At 48.4% G+C, this 24,386-nt stretch overlaps 2 protein-coding genes across 2 annotated transcripts in view; one reads left to right on the top strand and one right to left on the bottom strand.

Annotated features, from left to right (window-relative positions):
• Positions 1-1,203: 1,203 nt before the first annotated feature.
• Positions 1,204-3,132, top strand: RXFP4 (relaxin family peptide/INSL5 receptor 4). The gene has a single exon (XM_014062786.2). The coding sequence runs from the start codon at positions 1,561-1,563 to the stop codon at positions 2,752-2,754; it is 1,194 nt and encodes a 397-aa protein (XP_013918261.2). The 5' UTR covers positions 1,204-1,560; the 3' UTR covers positions 2,755-3,132.
• A 7,746-nt stretch (positions 3,133-10,878) lies between these two features.
• ARHGEF2 (Rho/Rac guanine nucleotide exchange factor 2) overlaps positions 10,879-24,386 on the bottom strand; it is a 162,810-nt gene continuing 149,302 nt past the window's right edge. Inside the window, exons 16-27 of the mRNA XM_087705352.1 lie at positions 23,240-23,491; positions 22,652-22,728; positions 21,187-21,356; positions 20,905-20,972; positions 20,060-20,254; positions 19,119-19,223; positions 18,286-18,353; positions 16,950-16,991; positions 16,774-16,824; positions 15,025-15,432; positions 13,228-13,381; positions 10,879-11,739 (exon numbers count right to left, since the gene is read on the bottom strand). Of these exons, the coding sequence (XP_087561478.1) occupies positions 11,654-11,739; positions 13,228-13,381; positions 15,025-15,432; positions 16,774-16,824; positions 16,950-16,991; positions 18,286-18,353; positions 19,119-19,223; positions 20,060-20,254; positions 20,905-20,972; positions 21,187-21,356; positions 22,652-22,728; positions 23,240-23,491 (1,676 nt within the window). The 3' untranslated portion in view covers positions 10,879-11,653. The remainder of the gene's footprint in view (positions 11,740-13,227; positions 13,382-15,024; positions 15,433-16,773; positions 16,825-16,949; positions 16,992-18,285; positions 18,354-19,118; positions 19,224-20,059; positions 20,255-20,904; positions 20,973-21,186; positions 21,357-22,651; positions 22,729-23,239; positions 23,492-24,386) is intronic.

Consider the following 24,386-nt stretch of genomic DNA (forward strand, 5'->3'; position numbering starts at 1 on the left):
GCAGATCGAATCTCACCAGGTCGAAGGTTGACTCGTCCTTCCGTCCTTCCGAGGTGGGTAAAATGAGGAGCCAGATTGTTGGGGGAAAGAGGCTGACTCTGTAAACCGCTTAGAGAGGGCTGGAAAGTACTGTGAAGCAGTATATAAGTCTGTTATTGCTATTTTCCTCCCTTCTTTCCTCTCCCCTTCCTTCCTTCCTTCCTTCCTTCCTCCATCTCTTCCTCCCTCCCTCCCTCCCTCTTTTCTTAGAGAGGACTGCAAAGCACTGTGAAGCAGTATATGTCTGTTATTGCTATTTTCCTTCCTTCCTTCCTCTCCCATTCCTTCCTTCCTTCCTTCCTTCCTTCCTTCCTTCCTTCCTTCCTTCCTTCCTTCCTTCCTTCCTTCCTTCCTCTCCCATTCCTTCCTTCCTTCCTCTCCCATTCCTTCCTCCCTCTCCCTTTCCTTCCATCCTTCCTTCCTCTCCCATTCTTTCCTTCCTTCCTCTCCCATTCCTTCCATCCTTCCTTCCTTCTTCTCTCCCTCCCTCCCTCTCTCCTTAGAGAGGGCTGCAAAGCACTGTGAAGCAGTATATAAGTCATATTGCTATTTTCCTTCCTTCCTTCCTTCCTTCCTTCCTTCCTTCCTTCCTTCCTTCCTTCCTTTCCCATTCCTTCTTTCCTTCCTTCCTTCCCCGGGATTACCGGCTGCCAGCAGTTTGGCAGTTCGAATCCCACCAGGCTCAAGGTTGACTCAGCCTTCCGTCCTTCCGAGCTGGGTAAAATGAGGACCCAGATTGTTGGGGACAATAGGCTGACTCTGTAAACCACTTAGAGAGGGCTAGAAAGCACCGTGAAGCGGGATATAAGTCTAAGTGCTGTTGCTAACAACTGCAGTGATTCACTCAACAACGGAGGCAAGAAAGATCATAAAATGGGGCAAAATTAATTAAACCAATGTCTGACTTAACAACAGACATGTTGGGCTCAGCTATGGTCCTAAGCCGAGGACTACCTCTATCAATTCTGTTCTCTTCTGAAAGCAGGGAGGGGGAGCAAGGACTGGGAACCACTGGCCGAGGAGGATTTCTGTTCTTCTTTCATTTTTGTTTTCCCTTCCTTCCTTCCTAGAGAGAAGCTGGATTGCTTCCTGCCCTCCCACCTTTGCCACCGAGGCCACAAGCTCTTTTCCAGCCTTCGCAAACGGACCGGCTCCCATCCGCCCGTCAGCGAGCAGGGTCTCCTGCGGGCCTTTCGCGAGGTCCCGGAGGCTGGGGCTTGCGAAGAACACGCCACTCTGCTCAGGTTGGGGGCAAGAGGCTGACTCTGTAAACCGCTTAGAGAGGGCTGTGAAGCACAGGGAAGCGGGATATAAGTCTAAGGGCTGTTGCTCTCCTTGTGCTCACACCTCCGATTTGCTTGCGAGCGAGGCAGGCGGGCAGCTCCAGGGAGCGTCTCCTCTGGAGGATCTGAACAGATACTTTCTTGAAAAAATACTGCAGCTTCATCCCAGCGTCCGCTGTGCAATGATCAGAGGGGCTGTGATAAAACACCTTTCAAGGAATCCGTTTCGGCTCCCAAGATGAGCAGGCTTCAGGATCCCGCATGCAATGCCAGCGTCACAAACGGCACCCCGATGGGGACATTGGACTTGTTCAACAATGATGTCCCCTTGGTCTCGCTGGAGGTTTCGTTCGGCCTACGGATCTCCATCACCACCGTCTACCTGTTGGTGTGCGCGGTGGGCCTCTTGGGAAACAGCCTGGTGATGTACCTGATCTGGATCCAGAAGGAGACGTCCGCGGCCGCCATCAACATCATGGTCTTTGGCCTCGCCGCCGCCGACTTCCAGTTCTCCCTGATGCTGCCTTTCTGGGCCACGGAGGTGGCGCTGGATTTCCAGTGGCCCTTCGGCCACGCCATGTGCAAAGCCGTCCCTTCCCTGACCCTCCTCAGCATCTACGCCAATGTCTTCTTGCTCACCGCCATGGCGGTCAGCCGCTATTGTTCAGTAGTCTCTGCAGTGAAGGGAGGGTTCAGGATGACGCCCCGAGCGACCAAGTGCATCACGGCCGGCCTTTGGGCCGTGGCGGTGGGAGCCACTGTGCCGACAGCCGTCTACGCCGGGGTGATACGCGTTGCTGGGGTGGAACTCTGCCTCTTCCAATTCCCCAGCCTGTATCACTTGGGGATCTACCAGCTCCAGAGGGTGGTTTTCGCCTTCGTCATCCCCTTGGTGGTCATTTTGACGTCCTACCTCCGGCTCCTCTGGTTCCTCAAAAGTCACCACGTTCCCAGCCGCAGCCCAAAGCGGCATAAACAAGTTGCCTCCACTGTCCGCCTAATGGTCGGCTGCTTCTTCGTCTGCTGGTTCCCTAACCACGTGGTCACTCTCTGGGGCGTTCTGGTGAAAGTTGGGGCTCTGCCCATGGATCACACCTTCCACTACCTCCACACTTATGCCTTCCCGCTGACCACTTGCTTGGCTCACGCCAACAGCTGCCTCAACCCCATCCTCTACTGTCTCATCCGGCGGGAGTTCCAAGAAGCGATGAAGGACACCTTCCGCAGGCTGTCCTCCATCGCCTCCTACCAGCTGTTCTCCTCTCACAAGGCCTCGGAGGAAGGGGCGCTGGAGGTCCTGCCTCTCCGCCCCTCCGATCTCCCCCACCATCCTCAAAGTGGAGCAAAGGAGGGTACCGCCTTCTCTAGCATCTTGGGCGCGGAAAAAGCGGACTCTGCTGCGGCTGGAGGAGTAGCAACTTCTGGATGGTGAGGAAGGCTGCTTCGGACCGGAGCCAAATCCCATGATCGTAATTCCAAAGGGGCTTTAACAAAACTGTGCAACTGGGGACAGGTGTTAGAATTGGAACTCAGCTTCAGTTTCTTAAGCATGCAAGAAGCTTGAAGGATTGTTTTCTCCTGCAGTGAGTTATGGCCTCCTCTTCTCCCAGATATCTGGAATGGAATGGAATAGAAATAGAAATAGAATGGAATAGAAATAGAATGGAATAGAATAGAATAGGAATAGGAATAGAAATAGAAATAGAAATAGAAATAGAAATAGAAATAGAAATAGAAATAGAATGGAATAGAAATAGAATGGAATAGAATGGAATAGGAATAGGAATAGGAATAGGAATAGGAATAGAATAGAATAACAGAGTAGGAAGGGACCTTGGAGGTCTTCTAGTCCAACACCCTATTTAAGCAGGAAACCTTACACTACTTCAGACAAATGGTTATCCAGCATCTTCTTAAAAACTTCCAGTGTTGGAGCATTCACAACTTCTGGAGGCAACTTCTGTTTCACTGATTAATTGTCCTCACTTTCAACTGGTTGGGAGAATAGCTTGACCTGCTCTTCTTTGTGGCAAGGTGGGGCAACATGCAGTAGGGATGTGTGTGTTGAGGATGCTGTGGGCATTTACACAACACTGTACCCATAGCTGAAGAGCCAGGCCAGGCTACCTGCCAGGACAGTTTTGGACACAAAAGCTTCAAGTGTGTTGATTGGACTTTTGTGAACGTTAGCCAAGCTAAATATGAGACTCTAGAAAGAGTGCAGAGAAGAGCAACCAGGATGATGAGGGGACTGGAGGCTAAAACATATGAAGAACGGTTGCAGGAACTGGGCCTGGCTAGTCTAGGGAAGAGAAGGACCAGGGGAGACAGGAGAGCATCTTCCAATATTTGAGGGGCTGCCCCAGAGAGGAGGAAGGGGGTCAAGCTATTTTCCAAAGCACCCAAAGACCAGAGAAGGAAGAATGGATGGAAACTGACCAAGGAGAGATTCAACCTGGAAATAAGGAGGAATTTCCTGACAATCAACCCATGGAACAGAAGTTGCCTTCGGAAGTTGTGGGAGCTTCAACCTTGGAGGCTTTCAATAAGAGACTGGACTGACCTCTGTTAGAAATGGTGTAGGGTCTCTTGCTTGGGCAGGGGGTTGGACTAGATGACCTACATGACCCCTTTCCAAATCTGTTAATCTGTAAATGAAACCTCCACTTTCTGGGACAGTCCACCTGCAAATCATCTAGTAGATGGATGCAAATGGCTCCACATTGGGACTTCTTGGTGCAGTGGGTTAGAGTGCAGTACTGCAGGCTACTTCTGCTGACTGCTGGCTGCCTGCAATTTGGCAGTTCAAATCTCACCAGGACCCAAGGTTGACTCAGCCTTCCGTCCTTCCAAGGTGGGTAAAATGAGGACTCAGATTGTTGGGGGCAAGAGGCTGACTCTGTCAACCGCTTAGAGAGGGCTGAAGAAGCGGTGTGTAAGTCTAAGTGCTCTTTCTATTGCTGGGGTTTTTCTCAAATGCCTTTGCTGGGTTCCACTCACAAAGGATTGTAAGTGGTGAGGACAGTTCAGGAAATGGCTCTCCTGAGTTCCGTGTCCTTGCAGAGGAATTAAAAACAGAACTTGTTTTTATGTCGCTGCCTGCCGTGAACTGTGGAGCAGTTAAGGGAAGGATCCACCCAGGTCAAAGTCACAACCTGGGCCTTCCCAAGGCAGAAACAGCTGCAATCTGGTTTTGAGCAAACACAATAAACCCAGTTTTTGGTTTCCTTTGTAGAGTTAATTAAAATGTTATGAGAGTCAAAACAGAGATGCAGATTTCTGGGTGAGTGGATGGGAGGGACACCGACTTCCCTTCCCTTCTCTTCCCTCCTCTTCCCCTCCCTTCTCTTCCCTCCTTTTCCCATTCCCAGTCCAGTCTCTTCTTGAAAGCTTCCAGGGATGAAGCTCCCACAACTTCTGAAGGCAACTTCTTTTCCATGGGTGGATTGTTCTCCCTGTCAGGAAAATTATCCTTAGTTCTAGGTTGAATCTCTCCTTGGTCAGTTTCCATCCATTATTCCTTCTCTGGCCTTCGGGTGCTTTGGAAAATAGCTTGACCTCCCCTAACTCCTCTCTGTGGCAGCCCCTCAAATATTGGAAGATGCTCTCCTGTCTCCCCTGGTCCTTCTCTTCCCTAGACTAGCCAGGCCCAGTTCCTGCAACCGTCCATTGTCTGTTTGAGCCTCCAGTCCCCTCATCATCCTGGTTGCTCTTCTCTGCACTAGTTTCAACCTTTTTTATAGTGTGGTGACCAAAACTGGATCCAGTATTCCAAGTGTGGCCTTACTAAGGCTTTATAGAGTAGTAGTAGCACCTCCCTTGATCTTAATTGTATCCCTCTGTTAATGCAGTTTAGAATTGCATTGGCTTTTTTGGCTGCTGGCTCCTATTTAGCTGGTTGTCCACTAAGACTCCAAGATGCCTCTCCCAGTCACTGCTATTAAGCCTGGTTTCACCCCGTCTCTATATGTGTAATTTTGGTTTTTCTTGCCTAAGTGTAGGAGTTTACTTTTCTCTACACTGAATTTCATTCATAAGAGCCAAGGTGGTGCAGTGGTTAAATGCAGCACTGCAGGCTACTGCTAGATCAGCAGTTCAGCGGTTCAAATCTCACCGGCTCAGGGTTGACTCAGCCTTCCATCCTTCCGAGGTGGGTAAAATGAGGACCCAGATTGTTGGGGGCAATATGCTGACTCTCTGTAAACCGCTTAGAGAGGGCTGATAGGCCTATGAAGCGGTATATAAGTCCACTGCTATTGCTATTGCTATTTTGTTAGAGAGGGCCAAATATAGTTAACTTTTCAGAGTCAGAAGGGACCTTGGAGGTCATCAATCTTTAAACCAACTAGTAATGGGTTGGCCTGAGACAATGAATTTCAGAGGATTGTGAGTTCTAGTCCTGCCTTAGGACTAGAAAGCCCGCTGGGTGACTTTGGGCCAATCACCAGGAGATTGTGAGTTCTAGTCCCACCGTAGGCATATCCTTCTATCAGCCCATTTGAAAGCTAAACCTAATGTGTGCTTCTTTAGTTTCTTGTTAGAACAAATTAATTTGTTAATTCATTCCTGACTTTGGTCTCAGCTTGGGAGACATTATTTAAACTCAGCTAGTGAATTAATCTAATTCAGGTGTTTGCACAATATATTTCATTAAAACAACCAGTGAGCTCCATTTGCACAGCGCTCCAAGCGCCCAGCAAACGAACCAAGTCTGAAGTTAATAAAAATGCAACAGGTTGTGCAAATACAGCCTCACTCTTAATAAAAATACATCTGAGGATGAAGCACACGTTGCTAAGGAAGGCCCAGCTCTACTATATCAATAAATAAACCAATCAATCGAATGAAATATATTTGAAACAACCAAGAGAGGTTTTGGAGCGAGGAAACACTCCAGCTATAGTTTATGCGCTGTGCATTGGCTTGGAATAAATTGCAGATTTTGCTCAAGGAACATGCATTTCTTTTCGAATAAGTCATTTTAATTAAACTTTTTACCAAACATAAAAAGCCAAATTCAACCTCCATTCTTCCCATTCCTAAGACATCAGTATATCCCATTTTGTTTACCCTCTTACATACTTTCCATTCGTTTTACATTTACCGATTTCTTCTTTACATTTATAATTCCTGTAACCTAATATTTACATATGTAAACATTCTACTTTCATTCGTTATTCCTATTCTCTAACCACTGATACCATTTATCCCATACTGTATAATATTCTTTATCTTCTTTATCTTGCAGTTCAAAAGTTAATTTGACCATTTCCATGCAATCCATTATTTTTTTAATTATCATGTTTTCGGAGGGTATGTGAATTATGACAGAATCGATTTCCTTTCCAAACGGTTCCTCTAATTATCCCTAACAAAAACATCTCCGCTTTAAATTGGATTTGAAGGCCTGTTATTTCTTGCAACCAAATTCTTATTTTACTACAATTATTTCCTTGCTTCTGGACAACTCCACCACATGTGGAAATATGAACCGTGATCGTGTTTACATTTCCAGCATCTGGGGCTCAAATTTGGGTAAATTTTGGCCAGTCTTGCTGGTGCTAGATGCCAAGGATGAAACATTTTATGTAAGTTCTCTTCGTATGAGGACGACATGGTTAATTTATAATTTTGCATCCACAGCTGTTCGCACGGGAAACTTTTTATTAGTATCGTCTGGTATTTGCTAAACTAAGCTGAACTCGGCGTACCCAGTCAGTGATTTTAGATTCCCGTGTTTGATATGATAGACCAAAGTCCATCAGGCTGACAGGCTCTTCCTCCGCTCCCTCAACTTTTATAGTTCACACAGCTGAGAAGAGAAACTTAGGAACTGGACCACACCGACTTTTCCCAGCCTGCTTTGATGCTTCAAGGAGAAATTGGCGTCGCTTGCAATCCCCTTGCAATGTTGCACAACAGCCAAACGACGAGGGTAGCTTGCAATCCCCACACTTCTGAAGATAATCTTGCACGCCAGGCATGTCTCCCCACACTCCACACAAGGCCTTGGTCCTTTCCACCATGGGTGGCTTTTCTGCACAACTTTTGCAACTCTTCCGAAGTGTCCTTCCCCTGAAGAGAGTCTTTGCCTTACGATTTGGGCAGTTTGAGAATTTCGTCCACGTTTCTCCATAATAAAGGAGGACTTTAAACTGTCTTGATGGTCACTGTTTTTTGTCACACGTGTCTACAGTAGACTATAGAACAGAGCTGGAAGGGATCCTGGAGGTCTTCTAGTCTAGCCCCATGCTTGAGAACCTGTTGTTGTTAGTTGCAAACCCCGTGGAGAAGGTTCCTCCAGGCCTTCCTGTCCTCTGGAGTCCATTTAAGCTCACGCCGGCTGCTTTGGTGAAAAAACGTGATCCACTGGAGAAGGGAATGACAACTCACTACGGTATCTTTGCCATGGAGAGTACCAAAAGGAAAGCCTGCTACTCCATTTCAGACAAGTGGCTGTCCGATCTTTTCTTAAAAACCTCCAGTGATGAAGCCCGTGCCACTTCTGGTGGCAAGCGGTTCCACTGGTTAATTGTCCTCACTGTCAGGAAATTTCTCCTTAGTTCCAGGTTGCTTCCCTCCTTGCTTAGTTTCCACCCGTTGCTTCTTGTCCTGCCCTCAGGTGCTTTGCAGAATACTTTTTTTTATTCCACTGGACGTTTTTAAGATGTTGGACAACCCTTCGTCTGAAGTGGTGTAGGGTTTCCTGCCTAAACAGGGGGTTGGACTAGAAGACCTCCAAGGTCCCTTCCAACTCTCTTATTCTAAATAATAAGTTGAACCCCTCCTCTTCGTGGCAGCCCCTCAAATACTGGAAGACTGCTATCATGTCCTCCCTAGTCCTTCTTTTCTTTAGATTGGCCAAACCCGAATCCTGCAATTGTTCTTCAAATGTTTTCAACTCCAGCCTGGAGCTTCCTGAAGAAAAAATATTGAAGACTTCCTTCCCCATTTCTTCTCTGGATAACATGGAAAAAGACATAAGAAATAAGGCTCTGGAGTGGGATGACCCCAACGGAGGACAGGACACTAGACTCCCCCCAAGGTTGGATTAGAGGACCCTCAAGGTACCAACTCCACATTTTTGTCTCTATAGCTCAAAGATGCCACTTTGCTTCTTTGAAAAATATTGCACTTTATTGAAAGGACGGCCCTGTCTTCCCCAAATTGATCAGTCAAAAGGTGAATGTACTTCGTGGTGTATGCCCCCTTGCCTTCTGGCACTGATGATGTTACCTAGTTGGGTCATGAAACATCTGCAAGGAAACAAGCAAGCTCTGAGAGCACCAAGGACCCCACAGTTGTCATCTCCTCCTCCTTTTCCTCCTCAGGGAGCCCCAAGGACCCAAGGGTTTTCCTCCTCCTCCTCCTCCTCTCCATAGCCCCTTGCCTTCTAACACTGATGATGTTCCCTAGTTGGGTAATGAAATGTCTGCAAAAAAACAACCAAGCTCAGAGAGCACCAAGGACTCCCCAGTCCTCCTTGGCCTTCGCGGGAGGGATCAACTCAAACAGAGGTGGGATTCAGCAGGTTCTGACCAGTTCTGGAGAACCGGTAGCGGACATTTTGAGTAGTTCGGGAGAACCGGTAAATATCACCTCTGGCTGGCCCCGCCCCCATCTATTCTCTGGCCCAGCTGATCGGGAGGAAATGGGGATTTTGCAGTATCCTTCCCCTGCCACGCCCACCAAGCCACACGCACTAAGCCACGCCCACAGAACTGATAGTTAAAAATAATTGAATCCCACCACTGAACCCAACCCTCTGCATCCCCCACTCCCCGCAGCAAAGCGGACACGCATTCTCGGTTTTGATATCTTTAATTAAACTTTTCTGGTCCCCTTTTTTTTTCTTTTACAAGTTAAATCAGCAGGAAAAACAACAAACCATTTTTATCGTCTTCATATACATTTATATATAAAAAAAATCACTCTCCTTTGTTATTTAAAAAAAAGTCCTTCGTGGCACATTCTTTTTTCTTTTCTTTTTCTTTTTAAGCCTTTTCTGTTAAGAGGTGTTACTGGTCAGAATTGCAGGAGGGTTTTTTGTTTTAATCAATAAAAGAAAAAAAAATCTCTTTTTTAAGGGTCGAGAAGGAATTTTTAAAAAGGCGAAAGCGAGAGAAATACGGATTGGAGGGCGTTTCCGTCCATAAAGGTGAAGGTTGTTGTTGGGTTTCTGGCCATTCGAAGAGTGACTTGTGAGGGGCCTGGGCCAATTTCCACCATCAAGCTGAGTTTCCCCCCCCTTTTTTTCACACATTTATTCTCTGCAGAAATTGGGCCTGGAATTGGCCAAAATAGCAGCTTAGAGAGATGTGATTTTTAAAAAATTGTACAAGGATTGGGAGAGAGAGAAAAAGAGACCCCTATTTGCACAATTCCTTCTTGTACTTTTGTTTTTCATTTCTCCCGATGTTGGAGAATTTGGAATAACTGTCTCAAGGAGGGATCAAAACCAAAACCAACTTTAGGAAAAGTTGGTTTTTAGAAAGTAGATCTTTAGAAAAGGGTCTCCTGGGTGTTTTTTGTTTTTTTTTGTCTGTGTGTGTTTGTTTCGAACCAGGCACACTCGGTCTATCCACGCTTAGCGGGTGTGCAAGTTGTGTCGATGGCAATGTAATACTAATACTACTACTAATAATAATCACATTTAGCTTTGTTTCCAATCAATTTCAAACTCAATTTCTAATCCCTGATGTTTTTCCCTGATATGTATGTTTAATGAAAAAAACGCCACTAAGCTTTGATTTTAAAAAAATGTGGCTAACACCCCCCCCCCCGAAAATTGTGGCTTTTCTCCTACTCTCCCCCACCAATAAAAAAAAAAACAAATCTGAAATTTCATAGCACAATCTCAGTTCCCAAATAGAGATATTGGTCTGCAATCCCAGCAATACATATAACAGTAGAGGCCAAAACTCTGAAAATCTTTTGTGAGGGGAAAAGTGTATTTTTTAGATTTAATGGCTAATAACACCACTTTTTGGTGGGGGGGGGGGATAATACCATAAAATTATGTATCAATATATATATATATACCATGGATACATAATTTTATGGTACTACTCCAAAAGAAAATGGTGTTATTAGCCTTCAAACCTCAAAAATATACTTTCCCCCCCAAAAGGTTTCCAAATTGAGTGGGATTCAGGCGGAAAATATTTCCTTTCCTGGTGGAAAAAAAATGGCTTCACTGTAATTTAGCTTGCAAAAAAAGATCTCTGCGTTTTTTTATTTTTAACCGGCCATATATTATGACATTGTTTCCACACAGGTATTGAGTGCTCATTGGTGGAAACATCTGCATTTTCACAGACTCCCAAATCTCTCCGGGATCTATTTTTCCCAAAAACTGATTTAGTAAGACTAAGAGATTGAAAATACAGGCCGTTGCCTTAAAGCAGTAGTTCCCAAACTTGGCAACTTTAAGACTTGTGGACTTCAACTCCCAGAATTCTCCAGCTGGCTGGAGAATTCTGGGAGTTGAAGTCCACAAGTCTTAAAGTTGCCAAGTTTGGGAACCACTGCCTTAAAGCTAACCAAGTTTATGGTGTGGGTAAGAAGTCCGAATTGGATGTTTGCAAAGCGATTTATTTCTCTCTTGGGGGAAGAGCAAGATGTCAAGTCAAAACTGCTTCTTTTTTGTGGGAAAACGTGGATTTCAAAAAAGGTAAAAGCTTTCCTCAACTAAACCAGGCTGGCGAGCAGCTTGTGAAGCCGAAAAATAAATGCAGATTCCCCAAGTTGACCGAGTCACACCTAATGTAAAAAATTGGAGGGTCTTCTCCTGGCTCTTTTGGGGTGGAGGGGCTGACCAGCAATCTCACTACTTCTCTGCCCTGAATGGTCATAGAGACCCCCTGAAAGTGTTAAACAAAAGCAGAAACAACTTAAAAAAATAATAATTTAAAATATCTTCCATCAGGATGGGGCAGATTCCACCCGTTTCCAAAATAAATAAAAAACTTAAACTGCAGGAAGTACAGTAGGAGCGGGGCTAGGGGATCCAGCGGCCTTTATGGTCCCAAGAACCCAGCAACGCAAGCCAGAGAAAGGAAGGTTCCTACCGCCCCTTTTGTTGACGCATCGACGACGGTCCCTGGAGATGTGCAAGTCAACGGGCCGCCCTGCACCCACTCTTGGGACACGCGTGTCCCTCTCCCCTCCCTCTCCCTCCCCCAGTCCAGCCCAAGGTTCACATGGGGTGGTCTCCCGTGTCCCTGAAACACCCTGGCATGTGGCTTCGATCCAAGAAAAGGGAGGGACAGGACCGGCAGGGGAGCAAGAGGTCCTCGGTGGCTCGAGCCGTGCTAGGCAGCTGGCGCCATTTAACTGCCCAGGAGGTCTCCGTCACCAGGGCTGGTTTCCTGGACGCTCTCCACCTCCTCTGGAATATCCTGCATCCTCAGGAAATCTGAAAAACAGCAAGAGGCATTCCTGGGTGGTGGAAGCGCTGCCTTCGCCGAGACTACAGTGCTTCCGCCTTGTGTAGAACGTAGAAAGTCCCATTCTGTATTAATCAATCCATCCATCAATCAATTAATTAAATGTATAGCCCTGGTCCCCATCTTAGTATCCAAAACAGGTCTTTCTTTATCCACTTAGCTTTCGTTAGCCTTTGCTAACATCGTCAAAGTGTAAAAACTACCATTGAAGAGATATACGCCTTTATGCATCATGGATCTCTCCCTCTCCCTCCCTCCCTCCCTCCCTCCCTCCCTCCCTCCCTCTCTCTCTCTCTCTCTCTCTACATACATACATACATACAAACACACACACATGCTGAATAATAAATAAAGTGCTTTGACAAAACACTTAATCATTCCCCTGACTCAGCTGATAAGGGAGGAGAGCTTGTGGCTTAGAGGTTGATATAACTACGTAACATGTAAAAACAGCCCTAGTTCGAATCCCAGTAAGGGTATGGCTAGCTGATGAGAGCTAAATAGCTTGAAATAGATCTATACTAGTCTCCCTTTATTTATTTATCAGCACAAATGCAACACAAAATGGATTTTCTGCCCGGAAGGCTCCTGGAGTGAGGCTGAAAGGCCAAAAAGAAGCAGTATGGCCCCTCCCATATATAAATATAAATATAATGTATATAATTTATGTACACCGGAACTTTTTACACAAGCACCTATAGTGTGGCTACCTATTTGTTTTAGATACATTTTAACAATACTCCAAGCCGGGATTTTTAAGAATGGGGAAAAGGAGAAAGAAAGAAAGAAAGAAAGAAAGAAAGAAAGAAAGAAAGAAAGAAAGAAAGAAAGAAAGAAAGAAAGAAAGAAAGAGGGAGGGAGGGAGGGAGGGAGGGAGGGAGGGAGGAAGGAAGGAAGGAAGGAAGAAAGAAAGAAAGAAAGAAAGAAAGAGGGAGGGAGGGAGGGAGGGAGGGAAGAAGGAAGGAAGGAAGGAAGGAAGGAAGGAAGGAAGGAAGAAAGAAAGAAAGAAAGAAAGAAAGAAAGAAAGAAAGAAAGAGACAGCATTTCACCCAAGCCATTGAAGCAGCAGAGAATGGAAGATTAAGCCTTGCCCCATTTTACGACATTTCTTGCCACAGTTGTTAAGGGAATTGCTGCATTTGTTTAATTAGTAAACCGGCTGTTAAGTGAATCTGGCCTTCCCATGGACTTTGCTTGTCGGAAGGTCGTAATAAGGGGATCGCGTGACCCTCGGGACACTGCGACCGTCATAAAGATGAGCCAGTTGCCAAGCTTCTGAATTCTGATCAGGTGACCATGGGGATACAGCGATGGTCGTTAAGTGTGAAAAAAGGTGCTAAGTCACTTTTTTCAGGGCCCTTTGAACTCAATGAGCTGTTGTAAGTCAAGGACTACCTGTGCCTGGCTTCACCTGGTTGGATAAGAGGGCCAGCCTCATGGCAGGTGCTCCGACTCACCTCTGGGGCTGGATGGGGGAGAGCGGGAGTTGCCCAGGCCCTCCTCCTCCATCAGCACCTGGAGATGGTCCTCTGGCTCTTCCTGCTGGCCACTGGGGAAGGTCCGGTGCAGGGAGTGGCAGCCGGGCGAGAGGGGCTCTCCGACTCGGTTCTGCTGTGGGGAAGAAAAGGGGCAAGAAGAGCCCTGAGTTAAGACGCCCCAAGGAAGAGATTCAGTGGTTAAAATGCATTCCCACCCCTCTGCCTCTGAGAAGAACCACCTGGCTGAAGGGCCTTCAACAGCTTCCCTCCATCAAACGCCACTGCAGAAAATACGACTTCAGCAATGGAGGGATCAACACCTGGAATGCTCTACCTGACTCCGTGGTTACATCCTCAAACCCCCCACAGCTTCAACCTTAAACTGTCCACCATGGACCTCGCCCCATTCCTAAGAGGGCTGCTGGGCAAAATAGAGGCAGAAAATAAATAAATACATCAGAATAGAGTTGAATAGACCCTTTTCTAAAGACCCACTTTCTAAAAACCAACTTTTCCTAAAGTTGGTTTTGGTTTTGATCCCTTCTTGGGATGGTTATTCCAAATTCCTCCCATCAGAAGAAATGAAAAATAAAGTACAACGCCCCAGCTTCTCTGGGAGGTTGAAAGGGGGGGGGCATGGGCCTCTCCTATCCCCAGGCAACGCTCCCCTTTGGCCCCAGAAGGATTCTGCAGCTCTTGACTGCTCAGCCAAGGGTTTGATGTGAGTCAGGGGCACTGAGCAGCCTTCTCCCCTCCCCTCCAAAGATAATGAGGGGACTGGGGGCTAAAACATACGACGAACAGTTGCAGGAACTGGGTATAGCTAGTCTAGTTAAGAGAAGGACCGGGGCAGACAGGAGAGCATCTTCCAATATTTAACAGAGGGATACAGTCAAGATCAAGAGAGGTACTAATACTACTCTATAAAGCCTTAGTAAGGCCACACCTAGAGTTCTGCATCCAGTTTTGGTTCCCACGCTATAAAAAAAGATGCTGAGACTCTACAAAGAGTGCAGAGAAGAGCAACCAGGATGTTTTTAAGGGACTGGAGGCTAAAACATATGAAGAACGGTTGCAGGAACTGGGCCTGGCTAGTCTAAGGAAGAGAAGGACCAGGGGAGACAGGAGAGCATCTTCCAATATTTGAGGGGCTGCCCCAGAGTGGAGTTAGGGGGTCAAGCTATTCTCCAAGGCACCCGAAGGCCAGACAAGGAAGAATGGATGGAAACTGACCAAGGAGAGATTCAACCTAGAAATAAGAGTTTTCTGACAGTGAGAACCATCAACCCATGGAACAGAAGTTGGGAAGTTGTGGGAGCTTCATCCCTGGAAGCTTTCAAGAAGAGACTGGACTTCCCTCTGTCAGAAATGGTGTAGGGTCTCTTGCTTGGGCAGGGGGTTGGACTAGATGACCTACAAGGCCCCTTCCCACTCTGTTAATCTATTAAAGTCAGTCTTTTTGTTTTTAAAAGAACTCCACACTTCTAGCTGCCTTGACATCCCAAGTGTCTTTTTTTGAAGGCAAATATAAAAAGAATCTGACAGAAAGAATGTAAGCACAACAAATTAAGTTAAACCACCATAGCCGTGGGGCCTTAGGGCAGAACCCGCATGGGGGGCTCCAGCTAGAATGCAGTTGGCAGCAGATCGCAGCTCCCTGGCTGGAAAACCCTGGAGGAGCTGGAGAGGACCAAATGCAGCCCAGAGCCTCCCCACACCAGCCCCATGGACAGGAGGAAGGTTTTTCCCCCACACCGGAGGTGGGGTGGCACTCACCGGAGGTGGGGTGAAACTTTGGTACAAAGCATCTCCGGCCGGCAAACTGCGCCTCCGGGGCTCAGCTCCCTTCCGAATCCAGACGGCTTCCATAGTCAGCCGGGGGGTGGCCAGCTGCCTCCGGGCCTCATCCGCCTCTCGCTCCAGCCGCTGCCTCTCCCCCTCGCTCTCCCGCAGCCGGGCTTCCATGACGGCCACCTCCTGGGCCTTCTCCTGGCCCAACTGCCGGCAGCGGTTGAGCTCCTGCTGCAAGAGGGCGTGCTGCTTCTGCAAGAGCGAGAGCTCCGTGCTTTGCTGGTCGGCCGAGGGGGCGTCTTTGCAGGAGTTGCTGCGGCTCAGCCGTTCCCGCCGTTCTCCTGCCTCGGGCGCCTGGAAGGCCAGCCGGGTGTCCTGCTGTGCTACGACACCCTGGGGGAGAAAGAGGAAGAGGGCAGCTGGCGGCTTCTCTCCCCTCCCCAACCAACTATGCTTTACTGTCATGGCTGCCGTTCTGCTTCTAGCTTCGCATCACATCTCGCCAGCCTGACATTAGCAACGGGGGTGGAGGGGGGAAGGATTGTAATGTGGGTGGATGTGGGGAAGGGGACCGTTTGCTCCCGGCCCAGAAAGTGAGTCGCACCAATCCAGCACAAGGTCAGCCAAAAAGAATGCGGAGATGGAGAAGGTGTGAACAGAGGGTCCATTTCCTAAAAATAGCAGTAGCCCTTAGACTTATATACCGCTTCGCAATGCTTTACAGCCCCCTCTAAGCGGTTTACAGAGGCAGCCTATATGCCCCCAACAATCTGGGTCCTCATTTTACCCACCTCGGAAGGTTGGAAGGGTGAGTCAACCTTGAGCCAGTCAGGATCAAACTCCTGACTGTGGGCAGAGTTAGCCTGCAATACTGAATTCTAACAGGAAGGAAGGGAGGGAGGGAGGGAGGGAGGGAGGGAGGGAGGAAGGGAGAGCAATAGCACTTAGACTTATATCCTGCTTCACAGTGCTTTAGAGTCTCTCTCTCTCTAAGGCAGTGTTTCTCAACCTTGGCAACTTGAAGATGTCCGGACTTCAACTCCCAGAATTCCCCAGCCAGCGAATGCTCTAAGGGGTTTACAGAGGCAGCCTATTTGCCCCCAACAATCTGGGTCCTCGCTTTACCCACCTCGGAAGGACGGAAGGCTGAGTCAGGACAGGAGTCCTCAACCTGTGGACTGCGGCGCATTAGTGGGCTGTGAAGGGTTTGCAACTGAGCCGGCAAGCACATGGACATCCTGACTTGCATGAGCCGTGACTGAACGTGCCTCTGCACTCTACATGTGTGCGAGTGACAGGCGTGCCACTCCTGCAAATGGCGCTTGCTGGCTGCTTGCACAGACCATCCCCTCCCCCAGTCTGCAAAGCCAGAAATGTTGGGGGAATTCTGGTCTAGGAAACAGGTTCTTGGTTCCCAGCTCTGCATATCGCAGGACTTGGCTGGCGGGAACTTCCCACAAGGCTCAGCTGGGCTTCCGTCCTCCCCTTCTTTCTTAAGAGTCCAATTCCCCCCCACCCCACCCAATGCCATGGCTAATGTCAGGCTGTCGGTTTCCGAAGCTTGGATAGGAGAGAGGCAGCCATGACAGCTGCTCTGCTTGGCATGAGCACCGGTTCAGAGACATTGGCCCCTGGGCACAGCTTTTGATAGGATTAAAGGGAGAGCCATCATCTTAATGGCATTCCATTCATTTAAGGTAAGTTGAATAACCCTTTAGTAGTGGAGGGTCTAACCTGCAGTCCGTGGAGTAGAGAATAGAGGCTCTTGAGGCGCTGCAACATCTCCTGGAGATGGGGGAGAAAAGGCTGCGTTCAGGCCAAGCTCCCTCCCGCATATCCCACCCCACAGCAAAAGCCCCCCCCCCTCATCCCTGCAGCATCTCCTTCCCTCAGGCACGCTTCCAACTCACCTCCTGCACTCCTCTGGCCTGCAACTGGTTGCCATTTCCGTCCTAAGGGAGGAAGGCATCAGCCACATGAGAGGCCACGCTGCCAAAACGGACTGAAAGCTCAGTGGGGGATCTGAATCCAGGCCAGCTCAAAACAGAAGGGTGGCCGAGGATTTCCCCTCCCCTCCCCCCCCAGGAAGAGTGAGGATCTCCTCTCCAGTTCCTGATGGGCCCAAGGACAGGTCCTCCCTCCAGCTGGATCCCCCCTCCTACAGCATGCCAATTTCCCAGTTATCCCAGCGAGGCCACAGAAAGCTGGTGAACATCTCAGGGATGACCTCTGCATAAGCACCGTGGTCTCTAGGAGATGTTATGGCCCGTAAGCGGCCAGTGGAGCTGGCAGCAAAATCGGACAGTGAGGAGGTTGGGGAGGAACCTGGGCCAGTCCTGGAGGCTGGGAAAGTCTCAGATGACGGCTCTGCGTCGGAGGCAGAGAGGGGGCCGAGGCTGTCTGGCAGTGATCTGGTGCCTATGGAGCTAGACAGCAGTGAGGCAGAGGAACAGCTGGAGCCTGTTCCCAGTGTGCGCATGCGCAGAGCTGCCAGAAGAAAAGAACAGCCCAGAGGTCAGGGTGGACTTGGGAGCAAAGTCACAGGTGGAAGGTGAATGGCCCCTCCCAGAGGAAATAAAAGAGGAGCAAAAGGGCTTTTGCAGGAAACAATTCGTTCGTTCGTTGGATTTGTTTCAGGAGTGTGTCCGTGAATCTCAGAGACTCTGTGCCCAGAGTCTTTCCTTGCACAGCCCCTCATTTGGGAAAATATTGACATGGCAGCTTTCCAAGCTAGATAAGGTCTGTGGCCATAAATATTCCTTTGAAAGACTGTTTGCCAGGCCTTGGCTGAATGAGAGGAATTCCCATTCATTTAATAAAAGGGGTTTTGTCAGGATTAAGAGTCTGCCTCCTGCTTTTTGGGGAAGCCTGGGTCAGAACAGAAGATGCCCAAAATCTTCCTAGCAATAAGCCTTTTTTCCCCAACTACCCTGAAGCCAAGCTGGGAGAAAGCATTGCTAAAGGAATTTCAAGAGGTGTGATTTCCATCAGCTTCCTTGATTTTTTTAAAGAACAAATTGGCCTTCTTTTAAAAGAGCTCTTGCAGAAACCTTTAAAAGCCCAGGCTGCCTTCTGCACGTGGCAAATAACGCATGACCAGTGGAAGGTTCTGCGCATTCCCCAAAGTGCCTGAACTCTGGGCAACTGATCCAGCAGTTCTCCAAGGAAGGCAGCAGCCGTGCCCGGCTGTAGCACCGAAACAGGGAAAGGGGCTCGTCGGCTGTCCAGCTGCTTCCCAAAACTCACCCGATGGTTTGACTCCAAGTTCACCCTGGTAAATTCAAGAGCGTCGTTCATGATTCCAGTCTCCCCGTCTGTAGGAAGAGAACGGAGAGGGTTGTTTAGCTTCGGGAAAATAAATGCAGAACATCTTAAAATCATGGATTTGAGCACTAAAATAAAGAGTGACGCATTTCCCCCCAGACCATTCCGTTTCACTTCCGTTTTGCCCTCGACGGCTATCTGCCATCGTAGCCACCATCTCCCAGATAAATCAGAAAAGCCACTGGGCCAAGTCTTCCAGCAACGGGGTTATTTGAACCACAGTTGTGAATTAATCCAAACGCTCGAGTCATTTAGAATCCAGTATGTTCTTTATGGTTTTCAGATCGAAATCCTGCCTCTCTTGGCCGTGAGAAGCCTTCACATGGAACCAGACCATGGTTTGCTTGAAGCCAGCCATTTTTCTTTGCAAACCATGGTTTGCAGCTTTGTGGCTGGAGTGGATTAATACAGTGAAATGTGGTTAGGCTGGATCAGTGGGTCTCAACCTTCCTAATGCCGCAACCCTTTAATACGGTTCCTCATGTGATGGTGACCCCCAACCGTCAAATTATTTTATGTTTTCTGTATTTTTTTGAAAATATGTGTTTTCCAATGGTCTTAGGCGACCCCTGTGAAAGGGTCATTCGACACCCCCCCCAAGGGTTCCCGACCCACAGGTTGAGAACCTCTGGGCTAGATAGTCCTGCTAATACAATGATTTGTCCTGTGGCTAGTTGGCCTAGTGAGTTAGCCATGGCAATTTGTTTTAGACCCAGGAGGAAGCTGTGGGCTGAAGAAGAAAAGGGGGCTCTTACTTGCGGTGTTACTGGGGTTCGGGCTGGAGCAGCTGCTGAGAATCTGCGTGTGATTCTGCTCTGGATCCCAGGCGGGTCCCGCAACAAGATCTTTCAAAACTTCCACTGGAGATGCATTTTGTTGGTGAAGAGAGACAGAACACAGACACACACAAACAAACAAGCACACATTTAACAAACAGATATTCTTTCTCTTGTTCTGTAATAACATGTGGTTTTATATAGAGAGTATATCACAGAAGTGAGTACACCCCCCTCACATTTTGTAAATATTTAAGTCTATCTTTTCATGTGACAACACTGAAGAAATGACACTGTCAGGCCTGCAGCCATAATCTTTATGGATCTTTGGCCTGCCACACTTTCTATTTTTCTACTATGCCTTTTCTGTTGAGGGAAAATGGGAGGGGGGATTGTATGGAGTTAGATGCTGTGTAGCCAAAACAAAATTCCTTCTAGAAAACCAAGGTCATCCTTTGTCTCTGCACCTGACCGGAACTGGTTGGGTGGAACTGCCAGCATGGCAGTGGGAGATGGGACCATGGGATGGACTTGTGGGTGTGGGGGGCAAGATCTTGAACTTTCAACTGGGTGGGAAAAACCAGGAAGCTTTCAGATTCAGGTTTTCCCAGATGTGCCAACATGGCTCTCTTCATAAATTGGAACTTTGAGCAATACTTTGCCTTGGACTCTGATTTAAATTTTGGGTGCTATTTGGAACCCTGACAGACACTTGGCTACAATGTAAAGTAGTGAGTATACAGCTTGTATAACAGGGTAAATGTGATCTCCTCTCAAAATAATGCAACACACAACCATAAATGCCTACACCCCTGGCAACAAAAGTGAGTAAGTCTCTGTAGCCATCTTGACCTAGAGCCCCATTTCTTCAAAAACGAAGGCCTCCCCCTTGCAGTGGTCTGGCGTGGGGAGAATGGTACCTTCCCTGATGGCTTCCTGGATCAGCTTCTCGCCATGCACGGAGTCAGAGGACTCGGTGCGGAAGAGAGCGCGGGGGTTCCCCCAGGGCGAGGTGCTGTCTTCCCTGCCGCTCTGAAGGGCCACGAGGTCTGCGAAGAGTTCTGTTTTCTCCCTGAGAAGCGCCCCGATCTCCTGGTCGCACTGCTGAATCTTATCTGTGGGAAGGAAGGAAGTGAAGGTAACTGTTCTGACCTAGCCTTCCCCAGCAGCACGAGTCCAAACCCCTGTTTATTTAATTGACAGTGAATTCCTCTCCAGCAAAGTCTTTCCTCTCCCACCATCTTTCAAGAGAGTTCCCAATTACCGACTTTTATCAGGCGCAGAGAATGCCCAGGCCGATAACTTTCAGATGCCGCAATACTTGGCAAGAATGCAGGAATGAACTAATTGTCTCCTGCAAACTCCACTCCCCTGTCGCTCCTCTTTTATTTCTTCTGGGAGGGGCCATTCATCGTCCACCTGTGGCCTTCCTCCCAAGTTGACCGTTGTTCCTTAGCTGTTCCCTTCGTCTGGCAGCTCTGTGCATGCGCACACTGGGAACAGGCTCCAGATGTTCTTCTGCCTCACTGATGTCTGACTCTGAAGACTGCTGATAACTGACATATAACTGTGGCCCCCTCTCTGCCTCCGACACAGAGCCTGCCTTTCCCAGACTCCAGGACTGGCCCATGTTCCTCCCCAGCCTCCTCACTGTCCGAATCTGCTGCCAACTCTGCTGCCAGCTGCTGAGCCACAACGGTAACTGCCAGGGCAAGGTGCAGGTGGGAAAAACAAAGTCTGCCCAGGGAAGCTGGGAATGGCTTACCTTTCAGCTTCCTGAGAGAGGCTTCGCTCTCAGTCTCAATGAAGGGGAAGTCAGCCCTGTCAGGACAGCTGCAGAGGAGAGACAAGCAGGAAGATCATCAGGTTAACCAATCGGGACATAAAAGGATGAGATTTTTTTAAAGAAGCAACTGGACACTTGTCTGAAATGTGAGTTGTGAGTCCTACCGCCAGACCTATGGAAGGATGGGAGGAAGGGATGACCTGGCCAAGCAAGATTTCCCCCCCCCCCCGCCCCAACACACACACACAGACACACACTCACAGCTTGACACTCTGCTGGATGATCTTCATCCAGGTGTTGCGATCATCACGCGATGCCGCATGGACCTCGTACATCTCGGGTGGAGTGTTGCTGATCAGGAACATGCCCTTCTCCTGGTTGGCAATATCGCGGACAATCAGGTTGCGGATGGAGATGACCGCGGGCTTGTCCTGAAAGGAAAGAAGCACCTTCAGACTCTCCACGCGTCGATAGACCGGTAGGATCATAGGGACCTTGGAGGTCTTCTAGTCCAACCCTCTGCTCATGGCAGGAGACCTTATATCAGGGAGCAGCATGCCGAAATTGCGTGCAGGTGTGTAATAGCGTGCGTGTGCCCACATCAATTCAATCTGCCCCGCCCAGCTGCAAATGCGCGAGCGACCCCCCTGAAGCCTGGGGAGTGTGAAAACGGCCTCCCCCAGCCCCCCCGGAGGCTCTCCGGAAGCCGGAAACGGATCGTTTCTGAACTTCTGGTCGGCTCTTTGGGGATGTTTTTCGCACTCCACAGCTTCAGGAAAAACTCCGGAGGCTCCAGAAAGCCCATTGAACTTGTTTTTTGCCCTACCAAGCCTCCGGAGGCTTTCCTGAAGCCCAGGGAGGGCAAAAACGGCCTCCCCCAGCCTTCTGGAAGGGTGAAAATCAGCTGGCCGGGGCTGATGGCTGGCATGCCAGCAAATATGCCTCTGACGTGTGCCAACTGTGGCAGGCGTACCATAGGTTTGCCATCACGGCCTTATATCATCCTGGACAAATGGCTGTCCAATCTTTTCTTCAAAATCTCCAGCAATGGGACACCCACCACTCTGGGTGGCATCCATTCATCACCCTTGTTCAAAAGTGAAATGCAACATCCCCCAGACCCTTGTTTCATTTTGCTTGGATCCTGGGCAAAGGCCCCCTTCAAGCCATCCTTGGTTTCCGCCATGTAATTTCCCCAGCAACCGTCATTCTTTTCCAAGGTCGTCTAGAGCCCTGGGATTTCCTGGTGGTCTTCCATCCAAAATAACGGACTTCTCCTTAGCTTCTTTCAGGTCAACCACAATTAGGCTAAGAATGTTTGCAACGCTAGCTAGCAAAGACAATCCCAGATCCGACAAGATCTGTTGCTGGGCCCACCTGCCTCTATGTCAAATCAAAAAGTTGCCATAGTGAGGAAAGGGGGGAGCGCATTCCACGCATACTATGGACTGAGAGGAGGAAGGAACAGGGTCAAAGTTCAGCCCTAATTCAAATGAGCTTTAAATCTGACTGCAATGGGGTATTGCCAAAATGGTGTTCCTAATAAATGACTGGATTTCTTTTGAAACTTGGCTGGAGGCTCATGAATTAATTAGGGCACCTTTCGGAAACCTGACACTCTCAATACAGCCACAGACCTGGGCATTCTGCGCCAAAGGGGCACCAAGTTTGAGACTCGGGTATCTCACCACAGGAAAAGGCGATTGAAAAATAAAAGGGCACTTACCAGGGTGGGGAAAATATACTTTTGGTCCTTCTCTTGTAGGAAGATGAGGACATCCGTCATCAGCACCACCAAGACATCTGCAAGGGAGAGGGGGACAAGGCAATATAGGAGATCGGGGTGAAATCCTCTCGGTTGCAGGGTCCCCGGGGTCATATGATCCCCTTTTGTGACCTTCTGACCAGTAAAGCCCATGGGGAAATCAGATTCGCTTAACAACCAGGTTACTGACTTAACACCAGCAGTGATTCACTTAACAATGAGGTTACTGACTTAACACCGGCAGTGATTCACTTAACAACCAGGTTACTGACTTAACAACTGCAGTGATTCACCTAACAACCAGGTTACGGACAAATCAATGACAGTGATTCACTTAACAACACAACAGTGGCAAAGAAGGTCATATGAACAGGGCAAAATTCACCCTAACAAATGTTTTATTTAACAAAGAAATGTTGGGCTCAGTGTATTAATTCGCTTAATCTGTTTGCAGAACCGGCCTCTCCTTAGTTCAGAAGCTAAACCACGGCAGGGAGGGGAGTGGGGTGGGGAGCCTTTCCTGCCCCTCGAGCAAGAACACCATCCCACCTTTGAAGCGCCCAGCGGGGGTCTTCCAGAGCATGCCGCCATCATGGACCAGTTTCCGTCGCAGCATCTCCTCCTTGCTGAAGGGCCCCCGCTCCCGGGGCAAGTGGGCCTTGGTCCGTCCGTCCAACCGGCCGTAGATTTCCTGCAGCCGCGCATTCTTCTCCTGATTGTGCACTTCCTGGTCGACAGTGGAGATCAGGTCTTTGATCAGCGATAGGGCTGTGCTCAGGTCTTTCTGATCCACTTCGTTCCCTGGGGGTGAGGGGTGGGGGACGAGAAAGAGAACATTAGCGGATTCACTGAGAGAGCCTGGGAAAGGAACGGAAGGGAGAGGAGAAAAAAACCAAAATTTGCAGGCAATTCAGAGGCAGCTGAACAGCCCAGGAGGGGCAGACACACGGCTTTCGTTCCTAAAGAATGAAAATAACTAAGTAAGGCATTCTTAAAGATCCATCTCATCATGGGCAACCCTCCCCTTTTTTTTTGAACTATTACCATCTGGCAGCCGGTACAGGATAATAAAAACAAGGACAAATAGGCTGAAAAGCAGCTTCTATCCCAGAGCTGTAACTATATTGAATTCTACAGTATATAGTGCAATATTAATGCAAGTTTTCAATTTCCATCCTATAGAAGAACAGTGTTTCTCAACCTTGTCAACTTGAAGATGTCCGGACTTCAATTCCCAGAATTCCCCAGCCAGCATTCGCGGGATTTAAAATTACGAATTTAGTGGTCCCTGAGATCTGAAAGGTGGGTGATCCCTGGTCTAATCCAGTGTTTCTCAACCTTGGCAACTTGAAAATGTCCGGACTTCAACTCCCAGAATCCCCCAGCCAGCGAATGCTGGCTGGGGAATTCTGGGAGTTGAAGTCCAGACATCTTCAAGTTGACAAGGTTGAGAAACACTGCTATAGAATGTGAAGGAGGTGTGTTTGTGTTTTTATTTTTATAGTTATAATGTACACTGAAGACAACGTTCAATTTCGTTGTACGATGTGCAATGACCAGAAAAGTAAATGAAATCTTTCAAAGAGATTCTCCTTTAGCGAAGTCGCTAGAAATAAGGCTGGGAGATTCCTAAAATCCGGGTTCATTTTATCCCACGCACCCACTTCATGGTCTGTTTCTGTGGCTTCTTTCCATT

This window comes from Thamnophis sirtalis, unplaced genomic scaffold, assembly GCF_051295495.1.
Source record: "Thamnophis sirtalis isolate CommonGarterSnake01/CBP01778 unplaced genomic scaffold, rThaSir2_p1.2 scaffold_2, whole genome shotgun sequence".
Classification (NCBI taxonomy): Eukaryota; Metazoa; Chordata; class Lepidosauria; order Squamata; family Natricidae; genus Thamnophis; species Thamnophis sirtalis.